This window comes from Xiphias gladius, chromosome 20 (assembly GCF_016859285.1).
Source record: "Xiphias gladius isolate SHS-SW01 ecotype Sanya breed wild chromosome 20, ASM1685928v1, whole genome shotgun sequence".
NCBI lineage: Eukaryota > Metazoa > Chordata > Actinopteri > Istiophoriformes > Xiphiidae > Xiphias > Xiphias gladius.
Genome location: NC_053419.1, coordinates 15255293 through 15276415, shown reverse-complemented (window position 1 = coordinate 15276415; position 21123 = coordinate 15255293). Strand labels below are relative to the sequence as shown.

The window sequence follows — 21123 nt, the reverse complement described above, 5'->3', positions numbered from 1 at the left end:
TTGGGAACATCTGTGCGATTTGAATTGGGCTTGGAAGTGTTATTCAGACCTGTGACATCTATTAGCATTTTCAAAGCAATCTCAATCCAATACATTTTTTTACTGGAGGACCACATATTTCTAATTATTTCCCCCTCCTCCCAAGCCTAATTTAAAGATAAACTAACATGTTTCCTACAGACTTTTATGTTTTAACCTTGGGCCTAAGTTAAAACAAGTGTCAACAGAAACATTCTATACTATACATAACATGGTGTGGAGCTGCCAGTGAAGTGAGGAGACATTCAATGATATGAGGAGCAGGGGAGACACCAGGGATGGGCGTTTGTACGGGAGAGCAGGAGGGAGGGCAAAAGTGAGTTTTTGATTGCATCTGGGCACGAATGGACAAAGACTACCTTCCCCTTCAGTTGCTGGCGCTCACTGACAGGTATACTCTCACAAGCTGTTGTGGTAACACTTGGCCGACAACTGCAGATACAAATAAAGGCCTCACTTCAAGATAAATGACATGAAATATAACAAGGGCTGAGACACCAGCTGTCTCTGATGCAGGTACATGGGGACAAGCACACGCTAACACATAAGAAAACCTATAATCACACATCACATTGCACCCACAAGCTTTGAAGGCAAGGAGATTTCCTCCACTAGTAGAATGCAAAGTCATTAATTTCACAGTTTTAGTCTCATGTTTATTCTGTATTCTGGTAAATTCTACACATTTGCTCCTGGTGGCACAACAAAAAAAATAATCATTATAAGCTTTGAAAATTTTTTTTTTTCTTTTAAATCTGGCACTTCAAGCATAATGGGAAAACAAAATGACTGTGTGTCCACCATTATTTTCCCACATGCTGCTCTTTACAGGTATGCTCAATTGTCCACACTCTGAGGCCTGTACCTTTTTAAAAAAGCAAAAATCCATTCCCTGCCCCTTTCACTCCTCAGCCCCTCTTTTTTCTCAATCAAAGTCACCCCAAGGGCCTCATTGTCAAGTCCCTCTTATTGCCTTGTTATCAACAGCTGTAGCAAGCCTGTATTGGCCCCCTATGACACCACTGCAAATATTGGCATTACCTCGCTAATCACATTCCTTTCTCTGAAATGTCACTGAGGAGGGCATGTGTGCTTGCAGCTGGCTTTCACTGCCTCAATGTGAAGATATCATTTATCTCTTATAAAAGCAAATGTGAAAGAGCCATAATGTAGTGTGGGTGGGTGGGGTGGTGTTAGGGTGTGGGGGCACTGCAGTCTCTTCTTCTCCAGCAGAACTAATTTGCCACAGTAATGAGCAAGCAGTGGTGAATGAGCAGTGGCAATTATATTTGGTTACCATGCAAACAGTGAGCATCATGGGATGTCATTAAACTGAGAAATATACCCAGGCTCTATTACAATGGTTGGGAAAAAACAAAAGCTTGCCATTATCTAAATGCAGACCTTTTTTTTTTTTCAACATGTGTATAGTTACGAAATGTAAAATGTTTTTTCCTGAAGGGAAGGCCTCATGGATGGAAAATGGATGCATCCAGTCATTTATTTTTATTTTTTCCACTATTCAGTTGCTTATTTTTATTATTTAGGTTTTTTTTTTCTGCTATTCATTAAGTGTAAGTACATCGAATAAAACTCATGAAGGGATTCGGTATGGTCTCAGTGTAATTGTTTTGTTTGTAATGTGCAAAAAATACTCAGTCAAAGGCCCTTATTTATTAATCAAAATCAAAAATCATATGCATTAAGAAAACAAACAAACTGTTTTCATTCATAAGGAAGGCTAAATGAATTTATGTATGATTATACTTTGAATACTTTGATTATACTTTGTGGCACAATGGAAAATGGTTACCTGAATGCTGCCCATAGCTGGATGTAATGCTGAGGTCCAGTTCCTCTGTTATCAAACTGAAACAATTTAATGGCTGTCATGCTCACAGAGCTCAATGTTACTGTTATTTTCCAGTGTTTAGTAACATTTCCCTGGAAACTACACCTATCAGCCACAACATTAAAACCAGTTACTGGTGTTAATGTTGTGGCTGATCGGTGTATACACTAGAGGACCCAATGCAGGAGGATACCATTTTTATTAAATAATCAATGGGCTGTAGTTTCTAACTTTCAATTATATGCAACCAGCTAGCAAGACAAGAAACAATGATAACAATACTGGGTGTTTGTAAAATGTTAGAATATAAAGTTAATAGGAAGCAACCTGCAAAGAAATATTAATATAATATAATAAAATAAATAGCTTCTGATGTGTATAAATCAAAGATTTGTATAACTATTTACAATGAAGTTTTGCAATTGCACAGTAGATATAACATATATTAAAGCAGTATATTACATTGTACAAAATCAGTCTGGAAAATAATATATTTTCTGTGAACACCATCTTTTAAAACAGTATCTTTTAAGAATAAATAAATAAATAAATAGAAAGACTGCTCTGCAATTGTTGTGTATGTATGAAGAACTCCCCTTGCAGAACTGAAACTGTAATTTATCTATGTAACCTATGGTATGGATGCAGACGTCATCCTTCAAATTAGGCGAATGGTGGGTGTGGGGCATGGGCTAAAGCCTGGGAGAGAGGTACAGGTTGGGTAAAAGCACCCCACTAGTGAATCAGTGCTAATTCTCTGTTAGAATTCATAAGGCCAAGACTCAATACAGCATTATCTGCCCTCAAATCTTCTCCCTGTGTATGTGATAGAGCGTCGTGGCATGTAAAAGGGGGGGCAGAGAGGCGGAGTAATGAAGGGATAGGAATCGGACTGATGGAAAAGGGGAATGGGAGAGGATGATGGAAACATGTATTAGTTCCCATGGCGAGAGGGACAAAATGGAAAGGTCGACCTGGTGCTTTCCAGTTAAGCTGTGGGAGATTTTCATTCAGTTTTCAATCACAGTGTAATCAGATTTTATGATTAGGTACGGGCTTTTGGTCAGTGTAATTTCTCTAGTGATTTACATAGCCTGGGCTGTGGAGTTTTTAAATGATTTTCAGTTACTTGAGAATAGATTATTTCACTAACATCATAAAAGTTTACCTTACCAATTGAGATATAAGACCTATTTTTCCCATATGACTTTTGAAAACACAACCCTTTTTATATTACATTTCTCAGCAACCGAACGAACCCTGCATTAACAAGAGCACACGGGTTTGACGCAAAGCAGCCTAAACACTTATGCAGTATTGGAGACGGGGTGAAAAATGATTCTGGTTCAGTGTTTTCAGATATTGTTATGGCAGCAGTTTCCTACATTCCTACAACAGTATGAATGGACATCTATACAAAAAAAAAAAAAAAAATCTTCCATTCTACTATTTAAAAAAAAAAAAAAAAATCAGTAATAGCAGCTAGTAGTACTATTTCTCCTTTGTCCAGTTTGTGGGGAAACATGAACTTGAGTCCTGTCATTCACTCTGACTTGTAGTTGGACAGAGAGAATGGAGAGCAGATGCTAGGGCACCTGCCACTTTAACTTCCTGCTGGGAGAGGGATAGGAGAAACTCCAAGAGGGGGAAAGGTAAGAGTGAGTGGGAGGTAGACAAATAAAAGATGGTGACAGAAAAAAAAATGCAGAGATAGGTAAAGGTTGTTAGTTTGCCTTGAAGGTCTTTGCCTGACACACAGACATGGCATGAGCACAGAATAAGGCCATTAAAGGAATGTTGGCTTGTATACGAAGACAGCCCATGTACATATATGATGTGTCATCTGTCTCTTTTTCGTGGTAAAACATGCACATCAACTGCTACTTCTGCTTCTGTTTGAATGTCAGTTCGGCGGGACTATTTCACCGTTGCGTTTGCTTGAAAGAATAGACTAAAGATTGCTGTAGTCCACTCTTCCCTTGGAGCAGGCGGTGGATGGGTACTCGGGTTCAGTGAGCCACTGCTGCCACTGTGCACAGATGGTGGCTAAACCGCGGAGCATGTGTTAGATGTGTTGGCTCTGAGGTTTGTTGTTTCACTATGGAGAAGCTTATTAGCATCATAAGGGAGTTGTAGTTTTGCCAAAGTACATATAAAAGTCCAATTTTTCCACATCTTAAGGCTCTACAGGAGCTTCTGAACCCAGAGTGAAGAGTTGATCAGTATAATTGATCATCAAACTTCCTAGCTGTTAAAGAGTTTGATGTGCTCTGAGGATTTGACTGAGAAGCACTTTCATCAACAAAGAGTATGCAATTTATGTTTGCTTCTTTATTAGCAGTTGTCACTCAAGAACATACTCATATTTTTTTTTTTCTGAAACATATGACAAGCAAGAAGAAAGACAGTATAGAAAAGTGACGGTTTTGATACTGTGGTCAACAACATAAACACCATTGCTTCACACATTTATGGATACATTAATTTTTTAGATATTATTTATAGTAGATCATTTTTAGTGACAAACTGCCATGCATGTTATGCTTCATCACAGTATATGGTTATGTGTATTTTCAGTATGCATTAGGAAAAGAAAAAAAAAACCTTGCCATTCCTCCTTTAATGGGAAATTGACTGAATATACTCTATTTCGTCTCAGTTATGAATAACCAGATACATGATCTTTAATACAGAATGATGATATTTAAAATTAATGTTGCTTTCGTTGACTTCATGCTGCTCTTTTGTTTTGAATATGTAATGTAGCAAAGCATCGGCCCAGAAATCTGCAATTCATTTACTATGAATGGGCCAAAGAGAGGTGACACATCTGAGAGACCCATGGTGACAGTGCTGTTTCTGTCCTCAATAGAAGAAACACCATCAGAATGAGAGTCACATGCATGTTGCAGAGATTAGATACAACAGCAGAAATACATATAAGTAGAACACAGCAGAGCACCTACACAAGCACACTCCAAATGTTGTTGAATCTTTGCAGGATGTTGCTAAAGGAAAGGTTGAACAACAAGAAAACGCACTCTGATACAATGGCTTCACATGAGAACAGAGAACAACATGTATGGTGGCCAATATATGGGGTTTATCTAGGACAACTCGTTTGATAAGAGGTAATATAAAAGTGAAATTCATATTGTACTCATCGTATAAGAAAAAATATGCTGAAAGCTGAACAGGAAATTGCATCAGAAATAGCTTATGCAAATAATGTAAGTTTTACGATAAAGTGCAAACCTCAGGTTGTATCATGACTCTTAAAAAGACTGGCAGCTGAAATTAAACAAAAAACTCATATATGTCAGTATTTTATCTCTTATTTTAAGGCCTAAAGAAATCCAACCTTTTATGTTGCTACATCTTTCATTAACACACACTGGGGGCTGGCTACAATTAGTGATTGCACATCTTTAATTCACATTTACTTCACTGAAGCTTAAGGATCAAGTCTAGTGAGGTTTTGCTTTGTGTTTCTTAACCTCTTGAGTCTGTACTACTTGAAGTAGTGAGGTTGATTATAACCGGGTATCCATGGTGTTGCCATATACAAGTACCCATGCAAATTGCCACCGTTGATCAAGTAGTTCTGTATGTGTTCATTATGACCCTGATATTTAGAAGCTGCATTGTATATAAAGTATTTTCGCTGCTGGGCCATGGCGTGACGTAACAATAACTTGACTGAAATGTCTTTCCATTTTTGGTAGTTATTTTAAAGACAGTGGGATTTTCCAAGTTCCAATCCTGTGTCCCCGTGTTAATTGTTTATTTATCTCTTGATATAAATTAATAAATTTATAATAAATTAAATATATACCCAAAATGGTATTTTCATAAAAATATTCCTCTTCTTCCCCTTTCTGTATACTAAGGGACAGTTGCATAAATGTATCCAGTCAAATGTGATTTTCGGTGACTAGCTAACCCCACTCATCATTTAACTGCATTTAACCGCATATTATCTAGTGCGTAGTTCACAGAGCAATAGAAAGTGCGTGCCATGATTTCAATCCAATCACATCTTGTACCTGAACACCGCTCACATGTCGCTCTAAAATACTGCATGTCACAACACAAACGACATTCTAACTTCTGTTTTACAGTAACTTTAACAAGATTATCTTGAACATATTTGCGTTTCCAGAACAGCCAGGAAAAGCCGATGTCAGTTACAGTAGGTTTCTGCCTTAGCCATCTAAACAAATCCTGCTCATTGCTTTCACATAGTGGTGGATATTTTACTGTAATGTGTTTTGAATGGGGGAGAAAAGAAAACTACTAGAATGCATTATGCTTATTATTTGATAGTGTATGGTATTGATTGTTTTTCATACCCAGCCTGAGACTGGATTGGGAGGTTTTATTTTTATGCAGAGGTTTAGGAAATACACAAGACACTAGAATAATGTAAAATAATACAGAAACCATACCCCAGTGGCAACCGAAAATCTCTTTTTTGCCTTATAACTCAGACTTTCTTAGCTTTGACTGCTGTGCAACAACCAAAAAGTACAAACCTGCAGTTGTCATTCTCTGTCTGTAATTTAAGGATGATTGCTAAACAGAGGTAACTGAGGAATTGGAGGAATCCTCAGTTATCTCTGTATTATCTGACGAAATCTGCCAAAAAAAAGGTTAGCAAAAGTGTTGAATAATTCAGTGCTGATGTTTATAGCCATCTTCTGTAGAAGAATGAGGATAAGAAGTAAGTGAGAGGGGATGTAGCAAGCGAGCCTGGCTGAGGAACATGAAAGTAAAGAGGCAACATGATCCAAAGTAGACAGGAAAAAGGGGAATGGGAGGGTAGGAAATGAAAAGTGAAAAGCAGGGACATCAGGAAAAAGCTGTGAAATTTACAAGATAGCAGATAGGAAAACAAAAGGCACAAGGAAAGAATGACATTCAAAGTGATTCAGGAGGGAAATGGGAGCATTATTGGAAAAGAGGAATGCAAAGTACGGAAAATGATCACGGAGGGAAGTAAACATATACCGCAGAAAAGAGCGGAATTATGGGGCTTCCAGCCACTCTCCTCCCCGTGAAGTCACTTAAGACTAAAGCAGCAGGGATTTGTAGGGTCTGAAGATGAACAGAAAACCCATTTTCCCTCATGGCTACATCTGCCACTGTGAATTTATATGGCTGTTGTACTGACGAGTGGAAGACAGATGTGATCAAACATGAAGGGGAATGGAGACTGAGAGATGTACAGTAATCGAGAGGGAGAGAGAGAGAGAACAGAAAGCTAGAATGGTGGGTAGTGCAGAAGAAAACATTGTGAAATGAAATGGGAAAGGAAATTTGAGAGAAATAATCTAGTAAGACAGAAAAAGTACATGAAAGATAAACTATTAAGGAGACTGATGTGGACAGAGACAGAGCTAAATTAACACAAACTGAAAAGACAAAAGCTGATGTGTGGTATATATTGTTTTTCAGTAGGAGTGATTTGACTTTGCAGAGTTTTTAGATTGTACTATAACTGTACTTGTGTACAAAGTCTGCGGAATTTAGATTTAAATATAAGGAAGGTAATTAAGGTTTTAAATGTCAAATATATCTTACTAGTGCATGCTGTATTTTTAGAAATTACCAAGTCAAATGCACAATTTCTTCTTTACTTTCAAGTGTCAATCAACTGACGTGTTACAGCAGTAGCGAGATGAATAAAGACATCACTAAGCTACAGAAAATATTGCTTTCTTACATTTTAGCTGATTGTTTTAAACTGAGATTTCGATAGTTTATCCTTTTCGTTTGCAATTTTACGTGACGATTTTTCGGTGGCACTGCAGAGCCATACAATGTCACTCCATTATCCCTCTGCTGCTGAGATGAAACATATGCCTTCGTGTGTTGTTGCTATTCTTCAGGGGGAATTCATGTAGAAGTGCAGGCTAAGGGGAGTTTGCAGGACTGCATTTCTGCAAAGCTGCCATCCTACTGGAGATTAATGAACAAGTTTGTCCATGGTACTAGTCCTCTCTCTGCCGCCTCTCCTCTCAGGATAGTGTGATTTATGGACACCCAGCAGTGCATGAGTTATAATTTGAAAGGGGTTTGTTTTTCCTCATGAAGATGGAATTTTAAATGTTGTGATGAATGACCCCTTGTGGTTTTTATTTATGATTCTGTCGGGATTTAGTTTGCGTGCGTTTGCGTACACGCATTCGCTGCATTCATGCTCGCGGGGCGGAAATTTGTGCATGTATGCATATCTGCGTGCACGTGTGTAGTTTCGCAAATATAGACACATCTTTAAATATGTGCTTGCAAAAGTGCAGATGCTGCATTTTCTGCTTGACAGCCGCGAATACATCACTCCAAGTTTCCATGTCTTTCCGAATTGAATACTACGTCTCACCTCTTGGAAGGCATTGTGAAAAATCTTCCCTCCATCCTGCCTGTGCATATGGATTTACTTTATCATCCAGTCACAGCATGTATGGCAGGGTGTTTGATGTTTCTGTGATGGTGAGATATTGAATCAACCATGGAGAAATGTGTTGCTCCTTGGTGAATTTACGAGACCATAGTGAGGGCTTGGAGAAGAAAGAGGGGGCAAAACAGGCGAACAACCCTGGTGCATTGGTGTGTGTGACACTTTAAGGAAAGGAGCCCAGATGCAAACCCTGCTACAAATAAAAGAATTTCTGCTTGACTGCTTTGCATATGTGTTGGTGAGACTTTACATATACCTATAAGGAATGGACACAATAACAATAACACTTGCACAAATAATGCAATCCCTTCTAGTATGTGTGCAGTTTGTGAATCTTACTGTACGGTGATTCAACTTTATGGTAGTTTTTTAGTTTGTACTTTATGATATTGTTGTATAGAACTGCATTATATCACATGGTGCCACTGGTTTATCGTGGTAGAGCCCCTGTACAGGCACATATATGTAATTGAATACTGTATTCAGCTGCTGACTGTATGTCTAACTGCAGAAAATGCACAATGAGCTAACAAAGTGCTGATTTTGACCACTAAATAATGTGCTGTGTAATGTGCTGTACAGCAATTTCATTGTGCATGAGTGCACTTGTGTGTGTCAATGAGTGTGTGTCCATATCCTTCCTACCTTCTAATTACTTGCTAATGTCATCATTGCTACTGGGATGCCCTGTGTTTCATTTTTCTTTCCTCTTTTCCAGAATAAATCCACAGACACTTTTGATCCTCATCAGCTTTCTAGAAAAAGTCACTTGAAAAAAGGACTTTAACTTTGAAGCAACCAAATCAACATTCATAACACTGCTATAAAATTGGATTATATTATGCAGCAGACCAATTAGTATTTGTCAAGCCACTAAAGATTGTATAATGTATGTTTGACATATGTTTGTTGATAAATACCAACTTGTGCCTGCCATTTATCTATGACGATGAGTCTGCCAGTCATTATGTCATTATGATCAAGACTGTTTCCTTTTTACATACTAAATAATTTGCAGCATTTTTGACCAATGCAATCTCACTGTAGTTCAGACACCAATGAGTTGATCTTTTTAGAACCCTGTTAACTGCCTTAGGTTGCTTTAAGAACCCACATATCTAAGTGCTGATTACCAGACCTCTTTAACAGCTGGCAAATGGTGCTAATTGGCATTCAATCTAATATAACTGGCACTGGAGTAGCGATTGTAATTGTTATTGCTGGAGGTAAAGTCCTCTTTCTAATACATGTTTGTATTGTTGTGCACCATGGGAAACATGGAGATGACAAATAAAGTGTTCACATCGGAGCTGTCGTCCTTGTGCTCTTCCCTCACATTCTCTTTCTATTTTTTCTCCTGCTTTTATCCAGGGAGGCCTCATCGCCCTCCTACTCCTAATTCTCCTCTTCACCCTCGTCCTGTATACCCGCCACCGCTGGTGCAAGCGTCGCCGTATCCCCCAAAAGAGTGCCAGCACCGAGGCCACTCATGAGATCCACTACATTCCCTCTGTTCTGCTCGGACCACAGGGCCGGGACAGCTACCGGGGCTCTCGAAGCACTCACCAGCAAGGCAGCTCTGTCATCGGTATGCCCATCCGCGAGACCCCCATCCTAGATGATTACGACTGTGATGAGGAGGACCAAGGTGGACACTCACTTAACTCCACGCCCAACCAGCTCCACAACAAGCTGAATGATGGGAGGGTGCAGGAGGACTACGGAGTAAATATTGGCATCGGAGGACACGCAGACGTGATGTGCAAGGAAGATGATCTTATGCATAATTTTGACAAACGAGGTAGGTTAGTTATCTAAATACGTTTCCCTTGAAAAACAATTTATAATGATGGAAATTCAAACACTGTATGCATACAATGGAGATTAATTATGCGACAGCTGTAAGATTAACGGCATGATGCTGGTTGTCTCTCTGTCATGCAACTATGAGCAGCATTAAAAAAAATGAATTTGACTTGTCATAGAAAATCTGTTGTGCTCAGTGGTAGTTATCCTGTTTTTTTGCAAGCATGATTTGTACATCCGTGGAGGCTCTCAGTGCCAGCTCCCCAGATGGCCCAGCTTGGACAGTTCACTTTGGCTGTGGCCGGCCCACCCATGTTCTTGATAGCGCAGCATGTACTGCTTACATTTTGTCAAAAATAACCAGTTTTGTATGACTCACATCATCACTTCACAGTGGTAATGATAAGAATCCTGTATTCCATGATTCCCTGCCATAGAATGGACCCCTGAATGTACTTTAATGAACTATGAACGCCACTTCCTTCTGAGACCACACTCTTTCAAAGCCACTGCCCCTTCACAGTTGCCATAGCCATCGACTCTGCTGGTCAAACAGTAATGTAATGCAGTGATATGTAATTTAATGTAACATGTAAAGGTCAAGTGACGGGGGCCATCGTTATAGTCGATTAGATACTGAGATGTGTCAGTGGGCACCCAGTTGAGCCTTGCAAAACATAGTCAGGGGGCTCCACTTCAGGGAAGGGAAAAAATATTCTATTTCGCCCTTAGTAAAATAAATTGTCCGCAGTAATGATTTCAAACGAATCTTTGACTATGCGGAAGCATTTGTTGATACCCTATTCTGTTGAACCTGGGGTGCTCTTCTGCAAAGTTGGACTTTAATAATTGAAGGGTGCTGACTGATTTGGAGGGTGCCCTGGTTATTCATGTCATAGTGAATTATGCATGAAGTTTGTGGAAAACCCCTCTTGCTCCCATAGTATTTATTACTCTACATAACTGTATTTACACAAGCTGTTTGCGGTCGACTCTGTAGGCTTTATTTCTCACAGAAAATAGGCTGAAAACAGGATAAGCCAATGATTAATACTTTGTTAAATTTTTCATTTTATAATGTTAACATTATTACATTTTGTCTTGAGTACATTGCCAATCCATGTTTTAGATTGTGATAGCAAGTGTTTACTTGCAGCTCAGCAGCAGAGAAAACTGATTATGTTTAAGTTTCATTTTATTAACATTCACCAATTCTTTGATAGGAAGATAAAGATGGATAGAAGATACAAGAATACAAATGTGTTTTATTTTATTTTTAAACAAACCTTATGTTAACATAATCTCAAAGTCCCTTACCCCATCCATAGCTGATAATGATTATAAAAATCAAACTTTCATTTCAATTCACAATCCAGTATTTTTTGTTTTCACATTTTCATATTCCTTGGATGTTCTCGCTCAAAAATGCAAACAGATTCACCACAGGAACAAGTAGCATGAGTAATCACCACAATTAATGCAATGGCCAGCTTTATTTACACTGATCTTACAGGTGAATTATCTTTTCACCTGCAGAAACTAAAGTGTTTTAGCCAAACCAAAAGAAAGATCCTTTTTATTTTTCTTCTCTCCCATTATAATTAGGGTGTACTCTAATTTATTGATGTTTTGTCTGCTGGCCTGCTATTTCATGTTATTTAATGTAAATACTCCCATTGTATTCAGAGCACTCACCCCGACATTTAGTTTCAAATAAACAGCCCTCATGTAAAAGGGAAACAAAATTGTCCGACAAGGCGAAGGGATAAAGGTTAATTTCTGCTCTATTCCCAAGTGAAAAAGCCAGAACGTTGGGATTAGACACTGAGGCAGTAGGCAGAGAGGTCAAACCTCTTACTGCACAAGCCTGTCTCTTGGGCCGATCACCAACTGTATGCCATCGTTACAAGGGAACAAAAAAGTGCTAGTTGTCTCCGAATGGCACTAGGTAGCGAGCCAAGCAAACATGTTGTAAGCAGCAAGATGTAACACAAATGCCCATACACTTGGAAACCACACTTGAATGTACCACTAAATATAATTTTTACTAATGTTAAGAAACGTACACAAATTCATGTAGAGTGGATTCAGGTGTAACATAAAATAGGTTAGGGTATAGATTTAACTCTTATGTGCAAGCAGGAGAAAATGTCAATTTAAGTTCAAGTTTTCAAGCCTTGAAAAAAAAAAAAAAAGCAATATAGGTCTACTATTGAAACCTGTTAATCCATTTTAGAGTTTTTCTTGCTTTTCACAAAATTTGATGACAGAGATATTGTTTAAGTAAGTCAACCATACAGAATTTTACTAAATAGAAGTTAGAATAGAATAATGTGTTTTTTTCAAAGTTAAGTCCAAATTTAAGATCTAGCATGCTGAACATTTGTGAAAGCGTTTTTACTGCTTATAAAGGCTTGTTAAATTTCTGCCTGATATCTAAAAGTTTATTGTCAAGGAATTCTGATCCTGAATGAAATGTCCTTTTTGCAATGCTCTTTTCAGTGACATTGAAAAACTCATTTTTTCTATCAAGGATTATTTCTTAATATCGTCACAGTTACTGTTGAGCTCAAGCTTTATGCGATGTAGGCAATATAATGCCCAATTCAAGGTATTCCACTGGGACTTGTACTCTTTATAAAAGTGGCTAATTAATGTTTCATTTCTTTTTATTCTGCCAAATACAGTTCTTGACACATCTTTCTACTTACCTCATAAACAATCTGGCATTTTCCAAAAGATGGCACACAAACCATTTAACTTGATGCCTCTGGCTACCCATTTGCACTCTGCATAAAGTGGTGACATTTGATTACTGGGGCTATTAACTCCTGCCCCACCTGTCCTATGCTACCTGGCATTCCAAAAGTCTACAAATACCAGTCATCCTTTATCTGTATGTCCTTGCTGACAGATTCAACCCCATTCAAGTGAACTCAATAGTATTATCCCCGTTGTATGGCACTGGCTTTTGTTGCTCAAACAACCAAACAAATGAGGCCTGTCAGTTTCATTATTTAGCAAGATTTCCTAGGCTTTGGTAATGCATTAGGCAGCATGGACAATGTAAAGGTGTAGAAAAACCTTAGCAGCATGCTGGAAATGTAGTTCTGTGACAATTGCTCGGGGTGCGGTTATCACTATAAAGCCGCTATCGTCACACATACCTCTACTTCACAGTTTACAATGTAGAGCAGCACACTGCTTCTTCCACTGTTAAACTACATGTTTAGCCTATGCTGTTAAAATGGCAAATCATACATATCATGCACTTGGAGTCATACGATTCAAATGCAGCAAATGCAGGTCTGAGATACAGGTATAATTCTATAGTTAAGTGTCAAGAGCTCTCTTTTTAAAGCTGTCACTGCACATTAATCAAGACTTGTGAGCAAACTTATACTATAAATATAACAGTGTCTATTTTTTAATTTAAAAGAACAAAATAAAAGTTGTCCCAGAAATCACAGACCAAATCATGACAGAGATTTTATGTACATTGCTTATTTTCAAGGAGTGCAGCCACAGCCACAGGGACCAGAGCTAATGGCAGAAGGTGATATACAGCTAATGTTGCTAATGCATTGCTCTGGATGGTCAACAACATCCTCCCTATGGGATGAAATGGCCCCAGGCATCAGGCTAAATGTATCTGTCTGGAGGACAAAGGCAAAGAAATTGCATTGTGGTTTATTACTTTCAACTGTAAAAGCATACATAATTTCTTCTCGGGTAACCTTCTTTGATTGGGTCCTGGCTGCACCATGTGACTAGTTCATAGCGTAGTTTAGATTAAGTTCATTGATCTTTTATTTTTTGTTTCTTGTAGAGACCAAACAAGTCTGTTGATTACTAATCTCTGTATTAAGGTGTCCACAATATGAAGTGCTGAAAATTGCTGTAACTTGATTCAGGGAACATTATTATCATTTTCATTTTGAAACATTTTACTATATTTAGTGCAACTAAACATAGTACAAGTACATATAGTTGAACGACTACTTCAGGTTTCATTGGGCTAGCACTTCACACCATTCCTCTGCCAACACGGTGTCTTGGCTGGGTCCACTGAACAGGTCCTCACAATAATAAAAAGAAATCCATCCACTTCCCATGTAGAATGACTCTCATCAGCCTTGTCTAACACATCCATGCCTACTGTCGGTAATGTTTTTTTTTCCCTTCTGCTGACATTATTGTTTTGTACTTATTTATAAGTGCTCTACTAAATGCTCTACTAAAGGAAAGAACAACATCAAGTCAAAGTTCTATGTGATAATTTATCACAATATATGCACAGTGGTCAGAGGGTCAGTGCCGTCTCTTGCACTGTTAGTATGAACAAGCGAGCATGTGCTGCCTGGTGCTTGTAGACCATGATGGATTGAGAAAACACATGTAAAATTTTAACATTTTTAATATAATTTCTAAATTTACTTAAGATGAGCTATATCATTTAGTTCTTTGAGAGTCAGGCAAAACACTGGTAGTTAAATCTTAGAATTTTACGATGAAAAGTTAGTTGGTTAGAGCTTTAAGTGAATAGTATCAACTTTTTTTTTTTTTCCTGAACAGCTCTAATATTGTTTGTTATTTCTTATCTACGAGCATACTATTGTAGTTGATGAAAAAAAAAAGCCTTGCAAGTATATTAAAGTTACTGCTAAAGTTAAGCATTTCAGTATTGCAAAAAGACTTTCCTGTTGTGCCTCTTATTCCTCTCAGTGAAATGATGTTGTTTGTAAAGACTGCTGAATGCAATTACTGGGTATTTATTCTTTATGGTTAACACAGCTAAAGCCCTGGGCACCAAATGTTACCTGCTGAGAATCTGCGGAAAGATACTTAGATTTTACAACTTTGAAGACGTAAACATGTAACTAAATATCGCTTAAAAATAATCAAAAGAGAGACATGGAGTTTGACAAAGATGCCTAGCTACTACTGTGGATTTTTAAATTTCCTCTCCCCTGTGGAGCCACTCCCTACAAGCTGAACAAAAAGCACACTTTTCTGTCCAGACTCCTAGAACTACAGTGAATCTGCATATTGTTTGTTTCTTTTTCCTCATTTTTCTACAACTAAAGCACAAGAGAGGGAACGATTGGGCAAATGATATATCTTTGCTGAAATTCAGTATATAAAACAAGTAAGCCAGAGCAACGATTTAGTCAATGGTAATCGCTTTTCTATCTCAGCCTTAATCAGTGCCCATGGGGGAACCCTGGCCAAAATGTCAGACTATTTTAGATTTACTGTGGTAATGGTCTCTACAGTGTATTCCTAAAATCTTTCATTATGGGAGGTTTACGCACAAGAGAAATTAAGTAGCATCGAGAGGAAAAAAAAGTACTGTTTCATCATCCACAAGGCCGCTGTCATTAGCAAGCCTATCAAGTGTTTACTGAGCTCTAATTGAACTCAAGACTGGAAAGTAATAATCCAGTGTCAAGCTTCAGATCGCTAATGTGACATCATTGATGAGAAATAGCTGCCTGCTTGGCACATTCAGGCTTGTCATCCTACCACATGATAAATAGATGGGCATTAATTACAAAGACTTCCCATTCTTCCTTTTGCCCTATCCATGGAAAGAAGTAAAACTGTTGTCAATGAGGGCAATTAAGTAAGATGAATAAGATGATTTAAAGATAAACATGCACAGCGTATGTACAAATGTGCACAAATATAAATGCAGGACCATGATCAAGAATGTAGGCTTTATTATTAAAAGATAAACTAAAACAATAAATCCAATAAATGCGAACTGAATTGGCTTTTTTTTTTTTTTTTTTTTAGCAATACATCATAGAATTCTAGTCTTTCTTGCCCACTACAGTGTGTAAACAGCCAGTGTCAGTCTCATCAATCATAGCTTCTGCAATCTGTAGTGCATTGAGTTTGTCAGGGAGTTTCAAAGGAGCACAAAATGAGCAAACCCCTCCATGCACATTGCAGCAGCTAATGAGATCATTTAAAGCAGAAAAGACATGAATAAAATGTGTGTATGGGGGAGACTAGCAGCTGGTAAGTTCAGGTATAGTAAATCACTGAAAAACGAAGCTTTAGTAATCTGATCCTCTGACGCCTTTGTCAGAGGCACACAGAAAAAAAAAAAACAAGACATGCCTTTAGAAATGGGCTTGTAAGCACCGAGGCTGTGCCAGATCAATATACAGTGTATTCAGAAAGTATTCAGACCCCATCAGTTTTTTCACATTTTGTTAAGTTGTAGCGTCATGCTAAAATACTTTAAATTCATTTTTAATCAACCTGTACTCAATACCCCATAATGATAACACGAAAACACAATTTTCAAAAATGTTTGCAAATATATTAAAAAGGAAAAATGGAAATATCACTTTGACATAAGAATTCAGACCCTTTACTACCACACTTGAAATTTAGCCCAGGTGCTTCCCATTTTTCCTGATCATCTTTGAGATGTTTCTAAACCTTCACTGGAGTCCACCTGTGGCTAATTCAGTTGACTGGACATGATTTGGAAAGGCACACACCTGTCTATATAAGATCTCACAGCTAACAATGCACATTAGAGCAACGACCAAGCATGAGGTCGAAGGAACTGCCTGTAGAGCTCAGAGGCAGGATTGTCTCAAGGCACAGGGCTAGGGAAGGCTACAAAAAATGTTCTGCTGCATTGAAGGTTCCCAAGTAGGGATGGTAATTAAGTACTGGTTCCATTTAAGAACAGGTTCCAAATTGTCCAAACCATCAAAATTGTATGTCTCTGAGCTTATCAATTCCTTTTAATGATGCCGCCACGTTTTGCAGACAGTTGTGCACTGCAAAACAATGACATCAAACTCATGTGTCCATGCTGCTCGAAAATTTGCAACAGGAATGAGTCATGGTGGAGAGGAAGAATCGGTCCAAGGTGTGGTTTCATTTCATGAAGAAAAATGAAACCAGTTCTAGTTGTAAAGTCTGTAAAATGATCATTTCAAGTAAGGGTGGAAACACCATTAGTATGCTGAGACATCTTTCTATTCAACTTGGGCTTAAATTCCAGGGGTGCCATGTACTTGACACACGACTGCCACTGCTACTCAACTGAGCAGGATTACCGTTATCAAGGATAAATATCCTGTATTATAAGAACATTAGCACCATGCAGGCAGGCAGATTTTTTTTTTCTTTGACTAAGAAAACCTAAATCAGCATTTGCGTGGCCTGCCCAGGTAGTTTAAGTCCCACCAAAGTAGATAAAATCACTCAGTTTCAATTTAGGTAAATATTACTTTAGAACAACCTTTTTTCATTTTCAAACTAGCCAATTTTTGGCTACACACCTGTGTAAGCTTGCGATGCAGTGACTACAGGGTTTTCTGTGCGCAGCCGCCTAGCTAGTATCTACTGATAGCATGCATGTGAGGCGTTTAGGAGACCTCTGTATATTGTAAATACAGAAAATAAAGTGGGCTACACTCTCTCCCTGTAAACTGCATGAGTCTCTGCATGCACTTTGGTCACACCACCACCACAAGTAAATTCTCAAACTGTGGGTAACATTGTAAATGAAAACAGAAGTTAAACAGTAGAGCTTTTGCACACCTGAGTCACATACCTGCCTTCTTCCTACTCTGTTTCTACACTGTGTTCAATGTGTTGAACTGTTTGGCCTAATTCTAAGCGTCATGTCTTGAGGAAACCAGGCACCGCTCATCAATTGCCCAATACCATCCCAACTGTGAAGCATGGTGGTGGCAGCATCATGCTGCTGGGATGTTTTTTCAGTGACAGAGACAAGGAGACTGGTCAGGGTTGAGGGAAAGCTGAACGGAGCAAAGTACAGGGATATTTTTGAGGAAAACCTGGTCCAGAGAACTCAGGACCTCAGACTGGGCCGAAGGTTAACCTTCCAACAGGACAATGACCCTAAGCACACAGCCAAGACAATGCAGGAGTGGCTATGGCACTACTCTCTGAATGTCCTTGAGTGGTCCAGCCAGAGCCCTGACTTGAACATCTCTGGAGAGACCTGACAATGGCTGTCCACTGATGGTCCCAATCCAGCCTGACACAGCTTGAGAGGATCTGCAGAGAAGAATGGCAGAAAATCCCCAAATCCAAGTCTGCAAAGCTTGTCACAACATAACTAAGAAGAATCAAGGGCTGTATTCGCTGCCCTGTTATTGATTTTAACATAAGGTTGCAACATAACAAAATTTGAAAAAAGCGCTCATCAATTGCCCAATACCATCCCAACTGTGAAGCATGGTGGTGGCAGCATCTGAGACTGGTCAGGGTTGAGGGAAAGCTGAACGGAGCAAAGTAAAGGGATATTTTTGAGGAAAAAAGTGAGGGGGTCTGAATAATTTCTGAATGTACTGTTTGTGGCTGCTCACCCACATGTAATGGTCAGTATATGCCCCAATACTTCTGTGCTTCAGTATTTTAAAGACTCTTTGTTCTTTAAAGTGATTATGCTACTTATTCAAACTGATCACATAGACAGTGTCTTTGAACATATGAATGCAGTTACTTTTGGAAAGAAAACACAATAACCTAAAAGAAAGATGGAAAACATCTAATAAAAATAGTCTAATAGGCACGACAACTTCATGCTTGGACCCTTATATAATTTATAGTGTGTCTGTAATCATAACTAAAAAAGAAAGAATGAAGATCAAACAATTATTTTTGTATACGCAGTTGATATTAAAGAGTTGTCTTTTACCAAAACCGAGTCAAACACATACAAAATTCAGATATTGAAACAACAATCCATTAACCCACAAATGATGATTTTAGAACAAATCAGGTTATCCCATCGTAAATCTACAAGGCCACTAGACTACTCCATTCATACACAAGATAATCTAAATATTACAGGTAAGAGTATATGAGTGCCTTACAGATGTTTCACTCGTCTTGGTACACAGGAAATTCAGAATATACCCACTCTTGACAACAAATACAGTTGAAATCAACTACTGCAGGTGCCTGTGTTACACTTGTGCTTTCAAAGTGTGTGTAAAGCAAGTGTGTTTGAGCCACCATGAATAACCTTCCATTTTTTTTCTTGCTCAGAAGAGAATCCAGAACTGCTGCTGTTCTCCTCAGTCTGCCTTTCGTCAATATGCAATTGTAGGAAAAATACTGTTGCTTGCAGTGCAGTAAATTAACTGGATTTTTTCTGGGTATGACGAATTATCTCAGGGTGTGATAAATCGACAACCAATCATAATTATATTTGTATAAAATCTTTTCTGCTTCGTTTCTGCTCCTACGTTTGCTGGAAATTTCTCAGTAACACTGTAGCAAAATCTGGAAATACTTCTTAATGTTTACTGTTGTCTAGGAATCTGTCAAAATCTTTACATAGTTTTGCCATGAAGGCATACATCAGTGTCTTACTGTGCAATCACTGTATAAAACTTAGTAGTGTCATAAAGTGTCAATAATATAACAAGAAAATCACAATCATAGAGTAATTAAACATATCTAAAGGATATGTAAGTGTAGAAAAAAAGACCCTTCATCCTAGTTAAGACACTGTACAATTAAAATGACTATTTACTGGAAAATGACTGTATCCACAGCACTTCTAATAGAATTCAAAGTGCATTTGGAAGTTCAGATAAAAGCAGTGCCCCTGAAATATGCTTTGTCCTCTAATAGTACGTTGCGTTCTTTACATGTGGTGTCGGAAGTTAGGTGAAATCAAAGGATGTCTCCCACAATGCCCAAACAGAAAGAATGGAGGAAGATACCTTTTGAAGGATGTTGAGGAGGATGGATTTCAGTCAGGAATCAACTCCACTTGTCTGCTGAGTCCAGTTGGGTCATCCTGCCCAAGATATTCAAAGTTTCATGAAGCTGCATGGAAAGAGACAAAAGACCAGAGAAGGAGGTTACAATCCAGGAGCAGCTAGGAAACCTACTCTTTTAGAGGGGTAACAGTTAAGCAAGTCATAGCCGTAGTCATGCTCTGGATTTTCCTTTAGGTATAGACAGAATATCCTTACTGACCACAACCCCATTTTTATGCATTGTACACTCCAAAATACCTAGGGATCAAAAGAGAAAAACACTTCTTAACACTCACAGACTGATAGACTGGTAGAAAATTCAAATTAAATACTGAAAATAATTCAGAAGTATGAAAGAAATTGGACAAATTCCTACTATTTCTGTTTGTTGCATACTGAGGGGTTCCCTAGAGCTCAGCTAGGGTTTTTCAGCTGAGTATGGTTGAGATTATTTTCAAACTATTACATGTCTCATCAAAGTCTATGAAAACAATCTCCTTGTTGCTGATCATTGATGAGGAGCTCATGAAAACAACTGCCATGGCTGAAAAAAAACCTGCAAGTCCTGGCCTCAGTAAGGTAGGTGGTTTGAATCATAAGCCAAGAGACATAGACTTGGATCCTGGTGATCATGTCTTGGTGCTTTTTTCAGTGTCTGGTAAAAGAAGAATGTTAGCAAAACGCTGGCCCCTATCTAGGTCAAGCGGAGGAGGTGCCTTGCCAAACCAGCGAGTCGGAGCGTCAACAGCTACTCCAAATCTTTACCAAATCTTTTGCTTAAGAAATGGCACCCAGGTTTAGTGTCAGAAGTTCTTCTTGATGGGGTTGTTTTGATTGCCAAACAGCTTATTGAGAGATTTTTTTCTGCCTTGTTTTCAAGGATGATACTTGTAACACGGCCTGCGATGCATCTTGGAAAGAGTGCCACTGTGAAAGATCTAATTTTTCCTTCTGTTTTTATCTGCCTATCTTTCTGTTGCTCACTTTCTTCAATGATATGCATGTGATATATAATCACAGCATATATACATATTTTTTTCCAATTAAGTAGATATGCATATGTGTTTTCCTCATAAAGCAAATGTGAAGTTAATTAAGGAGACTAGAAAAGGGACCTAGGAAACTAAACTAGAGGCAGTTTTAATTGACATCCAGGCACTAGTGTGTTTCTATACCGCTCCTTTATTTGT

General features: G+C 38.4%; 1 protein-coding gene across 1 annotated transcript in view; it reads left to right on the top strand.

Moving 5' to 3' along the window:
* Nucleotides 1-21123, top strand: part of LOC120806183 (astrotactin-2-like) — a 249816-nt gene that overhangs the window by 60221 nt on the left and 168472 nt on the right. The window contains exon 3 of the mRNA XM_040157035.1: nt 9723-10152. Coding sequence (XP_040012969.1) covers nt 9723-10152 — 430 coding nt within the window. The remainder of the gene's footprint in view (nt 1-9722; nt 10153-21123) is intronic.